The sequence below is a fragment of the Lithobates pipiens genome, unplaced genomic scaffold (assembly GCF_037356315.1).
Source record: "Lithobates pipiens isolate NorthernLeopardFrog02 unplaced genomic scaffold, aLitPip1_a1.2 Scaffold_16, whole genome shotgun sequence".
Lineage (NCBI taxonomy): Eukaryota > Metazoa > Chordata > Amphibia > Anura > Ranidae > Lithobates > Lithobates pipiens.
The window spans coordinates 221,451,393-221,470,662 of NW_027507748.1; the positions used below are offsets into that span (position 1 = coordinate 221,451,393).

General features: G+C 44.7%; 1 protein-coding gene across 2 annotated transcripts in view; it reads left to right on the plus strand.

Annotated features, from left to right (window-relative positions):
• LOC143982409 (uromodulin-like) overlaps nucleotides 1-19,270 on the plus strand; it is a 140,541-nt gene that overhangs the window by 113,722 nt on the left and 7,549 nt on the right. For both annotated transcript variants that reach the window (XM_077481081.1, XM_077481079.1), the window contains exon 9: nucleotides 2,920-2,983. In XM_077481081.1, the coding sequence (XP_077337207.1) occupies nucleotides 2,920-2,983 (64 nt within the window). The remainder of the gene's footprint in view (nucleotides 1-2,919; nucleotides 2,984-19,270) is intronic.

The window sequence follows — 19,270 nt, forward strand, 5'->3', positions numbered from 1 at the left end:
ATGCCTCGCAAGTCATGATAAGCTTTATAGTGAAATGTGGCATGAACTGTCTCTGATGCTTCACTCTATATTACATTGGCACACTCACAGAGGATGGGCAGCAGGTCGGAAGATGGATGGAGACTGGTCATCAAAACTCCACGTATTCATACGTGTTCATGTGTAATAAACCATGATAAGAAAGAACTTGTATAGTGCAATATCGTTAAAAGGTATTTTAATTGTGCAAAATACTTTTAATGATATTGTACTATGCGAGTTCTTGAACACGTGGAATTCTTCACTTTTCACATGGACCTTTTTTTCTTCCATACACATATGTGTGTGATTTGATGCCAACACGCACCCAGTCATTTTTTGTGATTTTCATCTTTTTATGATCTGTAACAGGACTATTCCTGCTAATTGAGCTCTGTAATTTCAGAGCCATTGTATCTAATTTTTAGGGACTCATTAATGATGGGAATAGTCCGACTGGATTGGCGCAGGGCGAACGTGGTGCCTATATTTAAAAAGGGATCAAAGTCTTTACCAAGTAACTATAGACCTGTTAGCTTAACTTCTATAGCTGGAAAGATACTGGAGCTTCTAATAAAAGACCACATCGACGAGTTCTTGCTGAACAAAAACACTTTAAGCAACAGACAACATGGATTCATGAAAGACAGAAGTTGTCAGACGATTTCTTTTTATGAGGAGGTAAGTAAAACCTTGGACAGAGGGGTGGCGGTGGACGTGGTATACTTGGATTTTGCAAAAGCGTTCGATACAGTTCCCCACACACGGCTCATGTGTAAGGTAAAGTCTACAGGTTTGGAAATATCAGTTTGTAAATGGATAGAAAATTGGCTAAAAGACAGAATTCAGAGAGTAGTGATTAATGATTCTTACTCTGAATGGTCTAAGGTTATCAGTGGTGTACCCCAAGGTTCAGTGCTGGGACCCTTACTTTTTAACATCTTTATAAATATTGGGTCTGGGATCAAAAGTAACATTTCTGTCTTTGCAGATGACACCAAGATATGCAGTGGAATAACGTCCTTACAGGATGTCTCCAATTTACAAGCCAACCTCAATGCTCTGTCTAATTGGGCGACTATGTGGCAGATGAGGTTTAATGTTGATAAATGTAAAGTTATGCACTTGGGGGCTAAGAATATGCATGCATCATACATGCTAGGGGGAGTACAACTGGGGGGATCCATAGTGGAGAAGGATCTGGGGGTTTTGGTAGATCATAAGCTCAATAATAGCATGCAATGCCAAGCTGCTGTTTCCAAAGCGAGCAAAGTCCTTTCTTGTATTAAGAGAGGTATGGACTCCAGAGAGAGAGAGAGATATCATTTTGCCCCTGTTCAAATCATTAGTAAGACCTCACCTGGAATATTCAGTTCAGTTTTGGGCACCAGTTCTCAAAAAGGATATGGGGGAACTGGAGAAAGTGCAGAGAAGGGCAACCAAACTGATAAGAGGCATGAAGGAACTCAGCTATGAGGAAAGATTAGAGCAACTGAATTTATTCACTCTTGAGAAGAGGAGAATAAGGGGGGATATGATCAACATGTTCAAATATATTAGGGGTCCATAAAGTGAACTTGGTGTTGAGTTGTTCTCTGTACGGTCAACCCAGAGGACAAGGGGGCACTCTTTACGTCTAGAGGAAAAGAGATTTCATCTTCAAGTACGGAAATGTTTCTTCACAGTTAGAGCTGTGAAAATGTGGAATAGACTCCCGCCAGAGGTGGTTCTGGCCAGCTCAGTGGATTGCTTTAAGAAAGGCCTGGATACTTTCCTGAATGTACATAATATAACTGGGTACTAACATAGGTAAAGTTGATCCAGGGAAAATCCGATCGCCTCTTGGGGGATTAGGAAGGAATTTTTTTTCCCCTGCTGTAGCAAATTGGAGCATGCTCTGCTGGGGTTTTTTTTCGCCTTCCTCTGGATCAATTGTGGGCATAAAATTGGGTATTTGGATTGTACGATTATTTTTTATTTTATTTATTTGCTTTTAAGGTTGAACTGGATGGACTTGTGTCTTTTTTTCAACCTGACTAACTATGTAACTATATGTAACTATGTATTCACTGAACGTATATTTTGGACTACTCACCATTTGTATAGTCTGCTCATATATTTTCTAACTTACCTTTTATATTTAAATTCATGTATTTATGTATTTATGTATTTAATTTTGGTATTCATTGTGGGTATTGCAATATTTCCATGATTTATGCACATAAGCACTTTAGCGCAACATATTTCTCTTTTCACTTTATCATTAACCGTTAGTCTTTCGCTAATGTTTGCTGCTTTTCATATTCAATAAGTCACAGCGCAGTATTTCCCCTTTTACTTTTTACTTTGATCCTATTTTTTTGCACATGAGGAAAAGGGACCTCTGGGTTCAGTAAGTAGGGGTCTGCTCCTAGTCAGCAAAAATGTAACCTATACAGTAAGCCAACAAAAAACTGTTTTTTATTTTAAAGCTTCTTGTGGCATACAGTAGCAATTAAGTACAGCATATAGGTGCACAGTGTAAAATACATCTATTGTTGTGGTGCTCAAGAGCCACAGCTGTAGTGTATTTTTGCCTACAGCAATGCAAAACAGAAAATGCCGCGTGCACAGCAGCTGGCTCCAGCATGTATTCACACACGTATGGATGTGATTTCCAATCTTAAAATTTTAGGTTTGAAAATCATGCATATATATATATATATATATATATATATATATATATATATATATATATATACACAATACATACATACATACATACATACATACATACATACATGTGTGAATAGATGATGCTGCTGGCAATTACATATGCTATAATAAAATAATAAAATACTAGAAATATCAGACATGTAAACCAGTCTAAAAGCTTATGATTTTTTTGCTTGTTCTTCACAGTGCGCAACTGCTAGATCCTTCAACACAGCTACTAATGAAGTCAAGATAGGCCTAACCCTTGGCGGTATGTCACAATAACTATCATTTACATATGCACAGAAATTTGTTTTATTTGTCATAATAAAACAGTTTTAATTCATTGGTCGTAATTTATTATTCCTATTTCTTTATATTCCCTGCACATATGGGTGTTTGACAGCAAGATTGAAAATAACATGAGTTCTTACTAGGAACTCTATTAACTTTGCTTCAACTATTTATCAGAATAAGAAGAAAAAGATTTGAATATGTTTAAGACTGTAGGAAAATAAATCCACTTAAGCCGGACTTAGACCATGTATGGGCAGGTATTATGTAACCAAGTTGATCGATCCATCATATTGGGTACTATAAGCCTGTAGGATTTGACATGCAATTATCGCTAGCGGCTATTATGGCCACTAACAGTAATCACTGTGCTCTCCTGGAGGGGACGGCACCTCCCCCCCCCCCCTTGACTGGAGAACACAATGGCTCCATGGTAGGGGAATCAAGCAATATTATTTACTGACACCCATGGTTGCAGGAAAGAAAATTGCTCCAACTTTGGCCAGTCTAGTGCATGCAGTTCTTTTGGTGCCATCCCACGTGATTTCATCCCATTCAAATGAATGGGCTAAAAAATCACACTGCACTAAGCTGCACAGGTATGCAGACTGCGTTCCTGTGTGATTCAGATGTGAAATAGTTCTAAATAGGATTTTTTTGCTTTTGATGACATAAACCTATGTTTTGAGGACTTTTGTACAGTGCTGTAGGCCACTTGCAAGGGTATTCACACCCTAAACAGAATGATCTATGTTCCCTTTTTACAATAATAATACAATTGTTATTCTGTTTACTTTAAAGTGGTTCTAAAGGCTAACAGTTTTTTACCTCAATGTATTTCCTACATTAAACACTTAAGGACCGGTAGGATTTGCCACCCTAATGATCAGGCCATTTTTTGCATTACGGCACTGCATAACTTTAACTAACAACTGCGTGCAATGTTGTACCCAAACAAAACTGACGTCCTTTTTTTTTTTTGAAGCTGCTGACTTTTAATAAACAGACACTCACCTGTCCCACGGTCCAGCGATGTGGTCGCTCCTCTCCCCCTTCCTCACCTCGGCGCTACCATAGCAACTGTGGACACCTGGCTGTGACAGCTTATGGCTTCACGGCTGGGTGTGCACTGCAGATGTGCAAGTCACGCCGCACTCTGCTATTGGCCAGGCAATCTTCTAGGATCTGTGACGTGTCCCAGAAGATTGCAGGGAGAGAGGGCCCACCTAGGGGGAGAGCAGGAGTCACCTAGGTGGCCAAGAAGCGGAAGGAGGAAGTGGGACCGGAAGTCCCTCTAAAAAAAAAAAAAAAATGATGTGCCAAATGTGGCTCATAAGGGGGCAAGGAGTGCTCAAAGCAGAAGTTCCACTTTTGGGTGGAACTCCACTTTAAGGTAAAAAACATCCCCACTAACTGTCCCCCCCCCCCCCCCATCCCTGAACACTTACCTGCCTCCTCTCATGATACAGTGCTGGCACGTCTGCAGCTCTTCATTTCCTCTTCTCAAATGAGAAGCAGCAGTGGGAGCCACTGTCTCCTCCTGTTTTCAGCCAAATCCTCTGATATGTATCCTTGGTTGCTAAGTGAAAAATGGAGACCTCTATTAGCCACCACATTGGCCTTTATCATAGTTGAACTAAATGCCATCAAATTCTTTGCATTGGAGCATATACCAAAACATGAAAGGGGAGGTAGTGTGGATAAATTGCTCCTTCAGAGAGAAACTAGGTGGATTTATTCCCTTAACGCTACTAAATACCCTGGACTCAATTAATCCATAAGCCATTTTTATAGCTCTGCTTAAAATAGTCACTTTCTTGAGAAAACCTTAACTAGGAGATTTTATTATTGTTGTATTTTTTGTTTTGTTTTGTGTCTATATTGTAAAAATTAAAGTTGGTATAAATTCAAAGTAATGTCACTAATTATGCTACCTCGAAAAAATGTTCTTTTCATTTTCAATATTTCTTTTTTCATTTTACCTTATATGATAAGTGGTGAATTGTAGGGTCAGGTGCTGTTATTTATGATCATATGCCTGGGGCATGTGTATGAGATCCCTATCATGGGATCAAATCCATGCCCTTTTATCCACTGGCTTGCCTCCAATCCCTGGTATTCACTCCCCTACGTTTGTTAGGGCCTCTACAATAGTAATAGAAACAGTCCCATTTTACTGTTAGCAGCCCTTTTGACCTCCTGCCAGGGGTGGTGCTATGTCAATTGCAGCATGGATGTTTAGCTGATCACCTTGCAGTGGGCGCATCCAGTTGCTTAGAAACCGCTGACATAGGGAAGATGGCGTCGGGGGGGTTGGTGCATGCGCGGTGGATTATCTTTGTGTTTGCGCCCCGCCGGTGACACTACACGCCAGTGTGTCATCAGATTAGGCGACGCGTCAGAATGTGTAATGTTGTGTCGCCACCATCTTGCTACACCCCACACTCGTCCACAGTAAGGATACAGAGAAAAGGGGGCAAGCGGATATCTTGTTACACCCACCAGACACTTTTGTATTTCACACGTATTTATAACAGTAAAGTGAATTTATATAGTGAAATACAGTACTTAGAACACCGTCTGACTAGTTAGATGTTGAATTTTAAAAGCAGCGGCAAGCCTGCTCATCTCACAGGTTTGCTAATCCGATAGAAATTAGCATTTTTTTAAATTTAACATCTAACCAGTCAGATGGAGTTCTAAGTACTGTATTTCACTATATAATTTCACTTTACTGTTAAAAATAAGTGTAAAATGCAAAACTCTGGTGGGTGTAACAAGATGTTCGCTTTTCCCCTTCTCAGTGTATCCTTACTATGGAGGAGTGCGGGGTGTAGCAAAATGGAGACGACGTAACGTAACTTCCGTTACACATTCTGACAGGTCGCGGAATCTGACAAAACACCGGTGAGTTGGAGGGGGTATATATAGCCAGTGGTTTAGCGGTCCATCTCACTGGTAGCCATGGAGACATCAATAAAGCAGCCCAAGCACGAACCTGGTGAGACATTAGCGAAGAGTCCTTTGAATGTGATCAGTTTATGTAGCGGCCTACCTGTTTACTCGTTATTACAATGGACTTTATGTTCCTTTTCTGTCCCCTATCTAAAGCAATTTTAGGGCTGAAAATATTTAATTTACATATTGTTTACAGAAAAGCGGCAACAAGCTTGCCAAATGGCTATCGCCTACAGCAGCGTCTGCGCCTGAGATTTCCTGTATTGTCATACATTCAATTTATGTCAAACATTTTAAGAGTATGAGGAATAAAGAAAGGAGGAAGGAAGACAAAGAAAAAGGGATTGGGGTGGGGGAGGGATCTGCTGGGAGAGACTGGGTGAGAAAGACATTGACTCGACAGTTAAGGATCATCCACTGATTTTGGTTAGAGATCAGGGTAAAAGGGAGCTGAGCTTGGGGAGACACAGACCATTTCAGAAAGGGTATCTGAGGAGGAGAAGGGCAGCCAGACAGACCACAAAACTTTATATTTGTCGAGCTCCAACATCTCCTCCATTCGCATGATGATGTCATTCATCGTGGAGACCCAAAAAGATAGCGGGGGGAGGAGTGGTTGTTTTCCAAAAAAGGGGGATGAGTTGTCAGGCCGCCGATAGAAAGAAGCGTAATAGGCATTGTTTTTTGGGAGGCTATTAAACCTGGTAGCATGGAAAGAAGGGCTATCTCAGGGGTCAGTTGCAAAGATTCTTCATATAATTTATCATATAACTGAAACACCTGTTTCCAGAAGGGTCGATCACACTTTCACCAAACATGAAGATATGTGCCCGTGGCTGCATTGCATCGCCAGCAGGAGGATTAGGTAAATGGGAATATTTTTTGTAGTGTAGCAGGGTCCCTGCACCATCTGGACAGAATCTTGAAGTTATTCGCTTGTGAGTAACAGGAGATGGAGGACTTGTGTGTGAAGTGGAACGCAATCTGCCATTCTGCTCTGGAGAGGGTTTTCCCAAGTCTGCTGACCACATCCTAGTGTAAGTGGGTAGGTCAGTTTGGGTGAGGGTCTGAATCAACCTATAAATGTGGGAGAGTAAGTGCCTGGGTAGCTCCTGAAGGGAACTTTATGTTTGAATTCAGAGATTGGGTGGTGGATATGAGATAAGAGGAATAAATGTTTTGTGAAGGTTGTTAGGTGTAAGGAAGTGAGCCAGTTGCATGTTCCCTCAGGGACAATCGGGGTTCTGTTTCCCAAGTGGATGAAGGTGTGTGCCTGAGGCCAGGAGGAGCAGTGAAATGAACCAAGTGTCCCCTATGCCCTGTGGGAAGGCCGGGTTGTCAAATAGGGATGATAAGGGAGATGGATCTGAGGAAAGAATCTTGCACAGCCATCTCCTATAACAGAGCATAAGGACAGCTATGGTTAAAGATGAGAAGCATGATAAATCAGGGAACCTGCGCTTGTAACCCCAGAGGAGAGCCCGTAGATCGACCGGGGACAGATCCTGCTCGACCATCACTGAGGCTTTTTGAAAAGGTCATGGGAACCACTCTAGGGTGTGGGCCTGAGAGTGGCTTTATAGCAAAACTCATAATCCAGTAAGCCTGTGCCACCCTGTAGCGGCGGGCGTGTGAGTAATTTGTATTTGGAAAGTCCCTTATTCCATATAAAACTAATAGAGAGGGAGCGTAGGGCAGAAAAAATAAATTGGGCGATGGTGACCTGTATGGTTTGGAAAAGATATAATAATTTGGGTAGGGTGTCCATCTTGAGGGTGTTAACGCGACCAAACCAGGGTAGAGTCGTGCCCCCCCCCCCCCCCCCCCCCAGGAAGCCAAGTCCTTTCGGAGACAGGAAAGGAGAGGAATATAGTTTAGTGTAAAGAGATTGGAGAGGTTAACAAGGATTGTTGCGCCTAGGTAGGAGATGCCTTTGGTCTGCCATTGAAAGGAATAGTTGGAGTGAAGTGAGGACATGGTTGATGTGGATAGGGAGATGTTGAGGGCCTCAGTTTTGGAGATGTTAAGCTTAAAATTGCTTAGCAAGCCAAAGCGTTTAAATTCTGAGAAGAGTAAGGGGAGGGTTATGTGGGGCTGTTGGGCGTAGATTAATAAATCATCTGCATAGAGATAGTTTATGGTGTTCAGAGGGGGTTTGGATACCTTGTATAGAGGCATTTTGGCACATGGCACACGACAGGTGCTTGATTTCAATAACAAATAGGAGTGATGAGAAGGGGCATCCTTAACGGGTGACATTGGATATGTCGAACGCCTCTGATGATGTGCCATTCACCAAGACTGATGCAGAGGGGTGTGAGTAAAGAGACATGATTTTGGAGATGAAGGGAGATCCAAGACCTATTTGTTCTAGGGAAAGTCGCAGAAAGCGCCAGTTGACCCGGTCAAATGCCTTTTCAGCATCAAAAGACAGGAGACATGCCTGTTGGCGATAACTGATATAGGAGATGAGATGTATGGTTTCAGTCGTGTTGTCTTGAGCCTCCTTGCCTGGGACAAAACCAACCTGATCTCTGTGGATAATCCCTGGAAGCAGTGGGGAGAGGCGGTTGGTGAGGACCTTCACAAATAGTTTTAGGTCTATATTTATTAAGCTATGGGGCGATAGCTACTGCATTGCGAGGGATCTTTACCGGGCTTCCGAAGGATGGATATGTTGGCTGATAGGAGATCTCTGGAGGGAAGGGTAGTGTTATTGATGGTGTTGAAGGCCCTAGCCAGGAATGGTGTTAGCAGAGGTGCAAATGTTTTGTAAAATCACGGGGTATAGCCATCTGGGCCCGGACATTTGGCTAGTTTTAGTCCCTTGATGGCACCCAGAAATTCTGGTTCCACCAAGGGTCTATCCAGGTCCGAGTATTCTTGGGGATCAATTTTGGGTAGCGCCGTTTCTGCAATGTAGGCCTGCATTGGTTCTGGGAGGAAGATGCAGGGCTGTATGGGACTGTCTGTGTGAGATTGTATAACTGGGAATAAAAGTCCCTGAATGAGGTGGATATGCCTTTTGTTTTAAAGACCTTAGTCTCATCTGTTTTGGTGATGAAGAGGATGGGGTGGTGGGGAGGTCTAGGGTGAATGACACATGCCAGGTGTTGGCCACACTTATTGGCTATGGAGTAATAGTAGTTGTGGGCTTGGTCCTTGGCTATCAAACAGTGGGAGTCTAATATTTGGAGAAGGTCACGGCAAGCATTTGAGAGGGTGGATGGATCTAAGGTTTATTTGTGGAGGGATTCCAAATCCAAAATGGTGGTCAGGAGGCACCGGATTTCATCCAGTCTAATCTTTTTTAACCAAGATCCATTTTTGTACGCCTCGGACCACACACTTCAGGGCCTCCCATTGGATAAGTGGGGTGGTGGTGTCAGAGGAATGATCAGACCTAAAGTGTTGAATTGCTTTGGTAACTTCAGGAATACACACTGAGTCCCATAGTAAATTGTCATTGAGACGCCGGGATGCCCCTCTACGAGATTGTGGGGGGTGGGCAAAGGACAGGTATACGGGGGAGTGGTCAGACCATAGAGCATGTCCCAGGGAGATTTGTACTGGGGTATCTAGGAGGCATTGTGAGATGAAGAAATAATCTAGTCTACTATAGAATTTGTGGGCTATGGAGAAATAACTGTAGTCTTTCTGTGGGGTGGTGTATGCGCCCTACGTCTACTAAGTGGTGGGAATGTAGAAGGGATTTGATGTGGGAGAGCAAGGTTGTGGATATGGATGACTTAACCGAGGACGTGTTGGCAGATAGAGATAGAGTGACAATGAAATCACCTCTGGTGATGACACAACCATTAGAGAGAGATAGTTGGAGGAAAAGGTAGTATAAAAGTACAGATAGAAAGAGAGAGACCCAGGCTCCAGTGTCGGTAGAGCAGCAATACAGTATGTCTTGGTATAATCGAGCACAGGAGGCTGGGGTGACTGTAGTGGAGATACAGAGGTACATGAACAGGCCACTAGGTGGCGCCAATTGGTCAGAAGCATATAAATACAGTATACGTAAAAATGCATTGTGGAGAACATGTCAAAACCAAGAACGGTGCTAGAAACGTGCACAGAGTATGGGCTTCAATAGTGCAGGATATAGGTAGGAACAAAATGACCTGTCATGGGGGAAAAAGTTATGAACAATAAAGTAGAACATATTAATAGACCATAGGATGGTAATACAGAAATTTAATGTGCTCTTGCTAGGAGACCATTTACGTATTGTAATCAAGTGCATGCGTCCCTGGAAATCAAAAGTTAAAGTCCAACATGCAAAATAGTAGGCAATAAGGAAAGGATTTGCAGGGGAATGAATATCAGGACAAAGGGGGGGGGGGGGGGTTACAGGAGACAAGACTGCTAAATTGGGATAAGTTCTCGTCTGAGTTTCATGATTCAGTCGTTCCAGTCCTGAACTGTAGATCCTGGCGTCTTCTGTGCGTGAGGGAAAGGTTGTACTCAGAGAATCCAGAGCAAATGCAGGAGGTGATCCTGCACACACACAAAAAAAAAAAAAGAACAAACGACTAGCTGGCCTAAGGGACATCAATCATTGGGATCTTTGTGTGAAGAGGATCAGGGTCGCCATTTGCAGCTTTGTTTACGCCACTGAGAAAGGTATGGCAGTCCTGGGGTGGTGGGTGTGAAGGGCGAGTCCGGGATAGAGACATGAAGCATGAGAAATGTTAGGAGATCACCAAGAGTGCGGAAAATGGCAGTCTTACCATCGTTGTGAACCCGCAGCTGGAAAGGAAAACACCATTGGTATGTGAACTTTCGAGACTGTAGTAGTTGCGTGAGGGGCTTCAGAGCTTTCCGCATGGTTAAAGTTTGACGTGCGAGGTCAGGTAGAAGCATCACGGGGGTAGTGTTGAAGAGAATAGAGTCCTGAGTGCTGGCAGCACGCATGATGAATTATTTTATGTTATAGACATGCACTCTGCACAGGGTGTCACGCACAAATGAGGGATCAGGTTTCCTGGGGCCAGAGGTCCTGTGGACCCAGCCAAGTTCAAGGGGATTAACTTTGGGTAATTGCAATAGCTGACTGAAGATGGCTGTCACTTCTGCCTTCTATTCTCAATGTCGTCTTGCTGGTATGATAGTTGTTGCAGCATGACTGTGTGAGTATAAAGTAATTCCTCATGTGACTGCACAGTGGCGTGGAGGCCTTCAGTGGTGTTTTCTATGTCCTCAAAATTGGCCCCAAAGTCCTTTTTAAGTTCAGTGATCTCCTGCTTATATGTTTTTTCAATGCGTTTAACACATTGTTCAAAGTCAGCCTTTGTGGGGAGAGAGCGCATGTAACTGTGCAGGGATCTCATTTGGGATTCTAAGTCCCATCCATCCTCTGATTTCCAGGGATGTGTAAGAGTGGCTACCAGAGCATCTAGAGGGGCAATCCTGTGTCCCAAGAGTGGGGTGACAGGTGTGAGAGCCAGCAAGTGAGTCCAGGGCTGACTCGGAGCGGGCCAAGGATGGAGGCACCAGCGCCATCTTTGATTCTGGCCGGTGCTGGGCTGCGGCTGAAGAACAGGTAAAAAAGTGCCCTAAATCACCCCCAGGACGGGATCCCCCTGTCCCCTTCTGCTCCTTGTACTTATCCTTCCCCATTTGGTCTGTTCAGGCGTCGATCTGCGTCATGGAGAAGCCCTGTAGAGCCGAGGGATCCAGGAGCTGAGAAACTACACGTATGCCAGCTCCATGCGTCAAGCCATGACCCTCTAAAGCTATTTTAGAACTGAGCAATCATACAGCAGATAGTAAGTACTACCTTAATTATTCCCAAAACTGCTTTCTAGTGATGATTTGAGATCTATACGTAGTATCTCACAAAAGTGAGCATACTCCTAACATTTTTGTACATATTTTATTATAGCTTTTCATGTGACAACACTGAAGAAATTACACTTTGCTTCAATGTAAAGTAGTGAGTCTACAGCTAGTGTAAATTTGCTTTCCCTTCAAAATAACTCAATATACAGCCATTTAATGCCTAACCCGCTGGCAACAAAAGTGAGTACACCCCTAGATGAAAATGTCCAAATTGGGCCCAAAGTGTCAATATTTTGTGTGACCACCATTAATTTCCAGCACTGCCTTAAACCTCTTGGGCATGGAGTTCACCAAAGCTTCACAGGTTGCCACTGGAGTCCTCTTCCACTCCTCCATGATGACATTACGGAGCTGATGGATGTTAGAGACCTTGCACTTCTCCACCTTCCATTTGAAGATGCCCCACAGATGCTCAATAGGGTTTAGGTCTGGAGACATGCTTGGTCAGTCTATCGCCTTTACCCTCAGCTTCTCTAGCAAGGCAGTGGTCGTCTTGGAGGTGTGTTTGGGCTCATTAACATGTTGGAATACTGCCCTGTGGCCCAGTCTCCAAAGGGAGGAGATCATGCTCTGCTTCAATATTTCGCAGTACATGTTGGCATTTATGGTTCCCTCAATGAACTGTAGCTCCCCAGTACCGGCAGCACTCATGTAGCCCCAGACCATGACACTCCCACCACCATGCTTGACTGTAAGTGAGACACACTTGTCTTTGTACTCCTCACCTGGTTGCTGCCACATACGCTTGACACCATCTGAACCAAATAAGTTTATTTTCGTCTCATCAGGCCACAGGACATGGTTCCAGTAATCCATGTCCTGTGGTCTGGCTTTCTTGTGCATCATCTTTAGAAGAGGCTTCATTCTGGGATGACTGCCACGCAGACCAATTTGGTGCAGTGTGTGGCGTATGGTCTGGGCACTGACAGGTTGACCCCCCCCCCCAGCCCCACCCCTTTAATCTCTGCAGCAATGCTGGCAGCACTCGTACATCGGTTTCCCAAATTCAACCTCTGAATATAACACTGAGCACGTGCACTCAACCTCTTTGGTCGACCATGGCGAGGCCTGTTCTGAGTGGAACCTGTCCTGTTAAACCACTGTATGGTCTTGGCCACCGTGCTGCAGCTCAGTTTCAGGGTCTCGGCAATCTTCTTATAGCATATGGTAATGGAAAAAAAAAAGGCTGTGCTTACATATATGATATATGATATATGATATATAAAAACCCCTATTAATGATGGAAAATAAAGTCCAGTAAAGTCCAAAAAAATAAAAAGTGAATGAAAGCTGTAATTAAACAAACGCCATCAACGTATGATCCACCACCATGTAAATTGCACGCTTACCTGAGGCAAGCTTAAATGAAGCCTGTATATATTGTAAGGGATCTTCCCGGGGTAGGGTGTGTTTGGACACAGTTCTCAGCAGACTTGGACTTTATAAAGTAGACCTTGGCGTTTATTCGTGGTATAAACAGTCCAACAAACAAAGTATACAGCAACACCGTGCTTCTTGTGTATAACAGGAACAAAATAATAACAATAACAAAACAACCTAGCCCGGCTGGGCGCTTACTAACAGGTTCTTCTCACCTATCTGACACTTATAAACACAGCGTCTTTCGCCTGGATATCACAGGGTGGATTTTAGCTCCAGCAGTGGCTGTGCTTGCAGCTTCCTCAAACACACAGACTGTTCGTTTCCCTGGCTGAGAGCAATCACCTGCAGACCCTGCAGAGCCTTTAGCTTCCCAGGCTAATTAGGATCAAAGCTCACCTGATCCCAAACCCAGAACTGGATCGGGGGATGTGGAATGACAGGTCCCTCTACCAAACCTACCTGCCATTCCATATAAACCCAGGCCCGGCAAAATTAAATAACAACTCAGCAGCATATCGCTGCTGAGAAACTGATCCATCCTGGATTTACCATCTCACACTGTGTAGCAACCTAGGTGAGATGTACACCCCCTCGATCACTTCTCCAGTGACATGTCTACATATCCCCCCCCTCTTTTTCAGACCGGAGGGCTGAGCCTTTTGTCCCCACAGACAACTTACCCTTGACAATGCGTCAGCATTTGCCTGTAATTTCCCTGGCCTGTGTTCCACAGTGAAATTAAAGTTTTGTAGGGAGAGAAACCATCTAGTCACTCTTGCATTTCTCTCCTTGTTTAACTTCATCCATGTTAGGGGGGCATGGTCTGTCACCAACTTGAATTTCCTGCCTAGCAAGTAATACTTTAAAGATTCTAGGGCCCACTTTACTGCCAAACATTCTCGCTCCACAATGGCATAATTTTTCTCGGCCGGGGTTAGTTTTCTACTCAAGTACGTCACTGGATGCTCCTCACCATTCACTACTTGTGAGAGTACTGCACCTAAGCCTGTGTTAGAGGCATCTGTCTGGACCAGAAATTCTCGCCTGAAATCGGGGGTAACTAAGACAGGTGGTTGGCACAAGGCAGACTTAAGGCTTTGGAAAGCCTTCTCGGCCTCTGGGGTCCACGTGACCATTGCTGTCTTTCCGCCCTTTGTCAAGTCAGTTAGTGGAGCAGCAACTGAGGCAAAGTTCGGCACAAATCTACGGTAATACCCCGTAATACCCAGGAAAGCTCTAACCTGTTTCCTTGTCAGGGGTCTAGGCCAATTCTGTATTGCCTCAATTTTATTTAGCTGTGGCTTAATCAACCCTCTCCCAATAATGTAGCCCAGATATTTGGCCTCTTCTAGGGCTAGAGCACACTTCTCGGCATTTATGGTCAACCCCGCATCACTTATGGCATCCAACACGGCCTGTACCTTACAGAGGTGACTTTCCCAATCAGGGCTAAAAATGACCACATCATCGAGGTAGGCAGCTGAGTAATCACGATGTGGTCGCAGAATCAAGTCCATCAACCTCTGGAAAGTTGCAGGGGCTCCATGTAACCCGAATGGCATCACTACATACTGGAATAGCCCATCAGGGGTGGAGAATGCAGTTTTCTCTTTAGCCTCACCAGAAAGTGGAATCTGCCAGTAGCCCTTTGTGAGATCGAGGGTGGTTATGTACCTGGCGTTACCCAACTTCTCAATCAACTCATCTACCCTGGGCATAGGATACGCATCGAACTTGGAGATCTCATTCAACTTTCTGAAATCGTTACAGAACCTCCAAGTTCCATTGGGCTTTGGGATTAGCACAATTGGGCTGGACCATTCACTCTGTGACACCTCAATTACCCCCAGAGCAAGCATACGTTTTACCTCGGCAGATACGGCTTCCCTACGTGCCTCCGGTATCCTATAGGGCTTAAGGTTTACTCTGCTTCTAGGCTCCGTTTCAATGTGATGATGGATGAGGTGTGTACGCCCTGGGAGGTCAGAGAACTTGTTTTTGTTTTTCTGTAAAAATTCCTGAGCCTCCTGTTTCTGTGACACTGATAGAGTATCACCTACCTTGACTGGAGGGATTGGTTGTGACAAATTATTAACAGTATTTGTCGCGACCAAGGATTCCCTGTCTTTCCAGGGCTTGATCAAGTTTATGTGATAAACTTGGAAAGGCTTCCTTTTACCTGGTTGGTGCACCTTGTAGTTCACCTCACTGATCTTTTCAACAATTTCATAAGGACCTTGCCACTTCGCCAAGAATTTACTCTCAACAGTGGGGACTAGTATAAGGACCCTATCGCCTGGGTTGAATGTCCTGATTCTTGCGGACCGGTTGTAAATTCTACTTTGGGCCTCTTGAGCCCTCTGGAGGTGTTCCCTTACCAGGGGCATTACAGTGGCTATACGGTCCTGCATTTGTGCTACATGCTCAATAACACTCTTGTATGGGGTGGACTCATTCTCCCATGTCTCTTTTGCAATGTCCAGTAGACCCCTAGGGTGATGACCATAGACCAACTCGAATGGTGAGAACCCTGTGGACGCTTGGGGCACCTCCCTAATAGCAAACATGAGGTAGGGTAATAAATGATCCCAGTCACGACCATCTTTTGCCACCACTTTCTTCAACATATGTTTCAAAGTTTTGTTAAATCTCTCCACCAATCCGTCCGTCTGGGGGTGGTATACAGAGGTACGGATGTGTGAGATTTTAAATAGTTTACATAATTCCTTCATTACTTTCGACATAAATGGCGTACCTTGGTCAGTTAGGATTTCTTTGGGGATCCCAGTCCTAGAGAACATATAAAACAACTCACGTGCAATTGTTTTAGATGCAGTGTTTCTTAAGGGTACAGCCTCAGGATAGCGGGTCGCATAATCCATGACTACCAAAATATACTGGTGTCCTCTAGCTGACTTTACAATGGGACCCACTAAATCCATGGCAATACGCTCAAAAGGCACCTCTATAATAGGGAGCGAAACCAAAGGACTGCGAAAATGTGACACTGGGGCACTAACCTGACATGTGGGGCACGACTCACAGTATTTTTTAATGTCATCATATATGGCCGGCCAAAAAAACCTCTGGAGAACCCTCTCTCGCGTTTTGTCAGTCCCCAAGTGTCCCCCAAGAACATGGTTATGTGCCATGTCAAGCACCTGACGCCGGTACGGCTTAGGTACCAGAAGCTGTTCCACAATCTCATCCTTAACCTTATTGACTCTATAGAAAAGATCATTAGTCACCGAAAAATGTGGAAATCTTTTTTCAGCATCTGGTTCCTGAGGTACCCCGTTCATAACAGCAACCTGCTCTCTCGCATTTTTGAGAGTGGGGTCCTGTAATTGTGCAGCCCCAAAATTATCGCTAGACACCTCTAAGTCTAGTATATTTTGCTCAGGGGGAGGAGCCTCCTCCTCCCCAGCCAGGACCTGCAAAGGAAAACAATCATTTTCATCCTGTACACTTTTATCATTCACAGTGGACAAGGCAACCACCTTAGAGGTATCCTCACTCCTTTTGGGGATTTTTCTTTTTTCCCAGAGAGCCCAGAATAAAGGAAAATCGCGCCCCAATATTACATTATGCATGAGGTTTTTAACCACACCCACTTCATATTGTACTGTGCCTTGTTCAGTCCCGACTTTAGCCAGCACTATAGGGTACACTTTTGTATCACCATGTATACACACAACACTCATATGCTTTTTACACTCTAAGTCCCCAGCCACCAGGCTAGCATGCACCAAGGTTACGAGGCTTCCCGAGTCCATTAACGCCTCAACGGGAAGGTCATTGATGGTAATATTGCAGATTTGCGGTTCAGTCTCTAGTCCAGGAACTGCAGCACAAGATGGTTCCGCAAACAGCGACTGACGCCGGCTAGCGTCACACTCCATGGGTTCAGTGGTAAGAGGGCAATGGGCCGACACGTGTCCCGCCTCATGGCATCTCCAACACTGGATAGGGCCTGGTCTCTTTGGCAAGGAGTCCTTTTCAGAGCCCCTTAGCCACCCGGGACCATCACCAGTCTTTTGTCCCCGAGACACCACTTGAGCCCTTTTCCCTCCATCAGCACCCCTCCACACTCCCCCAATAGATGGAAGTCTCTTACCAGCTGACGGCACAGATCTGGCGCTCCGGGGAGGTGAAGATGCTGCAGGAACATCACGGAGGTAGTCCTCAGTCGCCTGGAACCTCTCCACAAGGTTGACAAGTTCGTTTGCATTCTTAGGATCACCTTGTCCCACCCAGCGTTGCAGGTCAGTAGGAAGCGCTCGGAGGTAGCGATCCATCACGACCTTCTCTAGGATTTGTGCAGGAGTAGAAGTGTCTGGCTCCAACCACTTTCTTGCCAAATGGATTAGGTCATACATCTGGGACCTCGCTGATTTGTCCAGACTGTAGCTCCAGTTGCGTACCCTCCGGGCACGGACTGCAGTAGTAACTCCTAGTCAGGCAAGTATCTCCTCTTTTAGCCGAGTATAGTCCTTAACCTCTTGCTCACTGAGGTCATAGTAGGCCTTTTGAGGTTCACCTGTTAAATAGGGCGCAATTACCTCTGCCCACTCAGCGGCTGGTAACTTCTCTCGCTCAGCCACGCGCTCAAATACTGTTAGATAGGCTTCAACATCGTCCTCAGCAGTCATCTTTTGCAGCGCTTTCTGCACAGTCCTTCTCCCAAAAAAAATCTCTGGAGCGGCTCCCATCACTGTGGGTGGATTAGCAACCACAGGCGCCTCTCGATTTGCTATCAGGTGCTCGATAAGTTGTTGTTGTGCAGCCATGGACTGTTCATGTCGTTGCTGTTGTTGCAAACTCACTTGCATAAACTGCTTCAGCATCTCCTCCATGTTGCTGGACTGTTCTTGGAGTGTAGTTGCAGCTTTCACCCAGGACATCAGCAGCTGTAGCCAAGTCTGTCCACACCGTTGCCCCTAGCAACCGACTTGCCCGCATTCGAACACCAATTGTAAGGGATCTTCCCGGGGTAGGGTGTGTTTGGACACAGTTCTCAGCAGACTTGGACTTTATAAAGTAGACCTTGGCGTTTATTTGTGGTATAAACAGTCCAACAAACAAAGTATACAGCAACACCGTGCTTCTTGTGTATAACAGGAACAAAATAATAACAATAACAAAACAACCTAGCCCGGCTGGGCGCTTACTAACAGGTTCTTCTCACCTATCTGACACTTATAAACACAGCGTCTTTCGCCTGGATATCACAGGGTGGATTTTAGCTCCAGCAGTGGCTGTGCTTGCAGCTTCCTCAAACACACAGACTGTTCGTTTCCCTGGCTGAGAGCAATCACCTGCAGACCCTGCAGAGCCTTTAGCTTCCCAGGCTAATTAGGATCAAAGCTCACCTGATCCCAAACCCAGAACTGGATCGGGGGATGTGGAATGACAGGTCCCTCTACCAAACCTACCTGCCATTCCATATAAACCCAGGCCCGGCAAAATTAAATAACAACTCAGCAGCATATCGCTGCTGAGAAACTGATCCATCCGGGATTTACCATCTCACACTGTGTAGCAACCTAGGTGAGATGTACACCCCCTCGATCACTTCTCCAGTGACATGTCTACAATATCCAAACACCAACTCTGTAATTGTGCTTCCACAGACCAACTGGATAATATTCATGCAGTGAGAGACGTTTTCAGATTCAATTTGCTGGCATCACCCTTCCTTAGATAAGCCTCAATGATGGGCCAGAGATAGCAACGACCAAACGGAGCACACCTCCATCATAAATTCATAAGAAAGAGAAAAAGACCGGCCATAGTGTGAATCCGTAAAGTATTATTTAATAAAAGATAAAAATTGCACTTACATTAGGTAGCGTAAAATTAGGCAGATTAAAAAAAAAACTCTGTTTGCCGGCCAGTGTCTTGTCAAATAACGTCCTCCATCGGATAGTGTCCGCTGCGTACTGCGCATGCGCAGTACACAGCAACACAGATTCCAAAAATTGCCGGTTCTATCCCCACTATCCAAGTGGACATAGAGCAGGAATAAAAAAGAGCCGAGCGCAGCGAGGCCGAGCCCGAAGCGTGGCGAGCA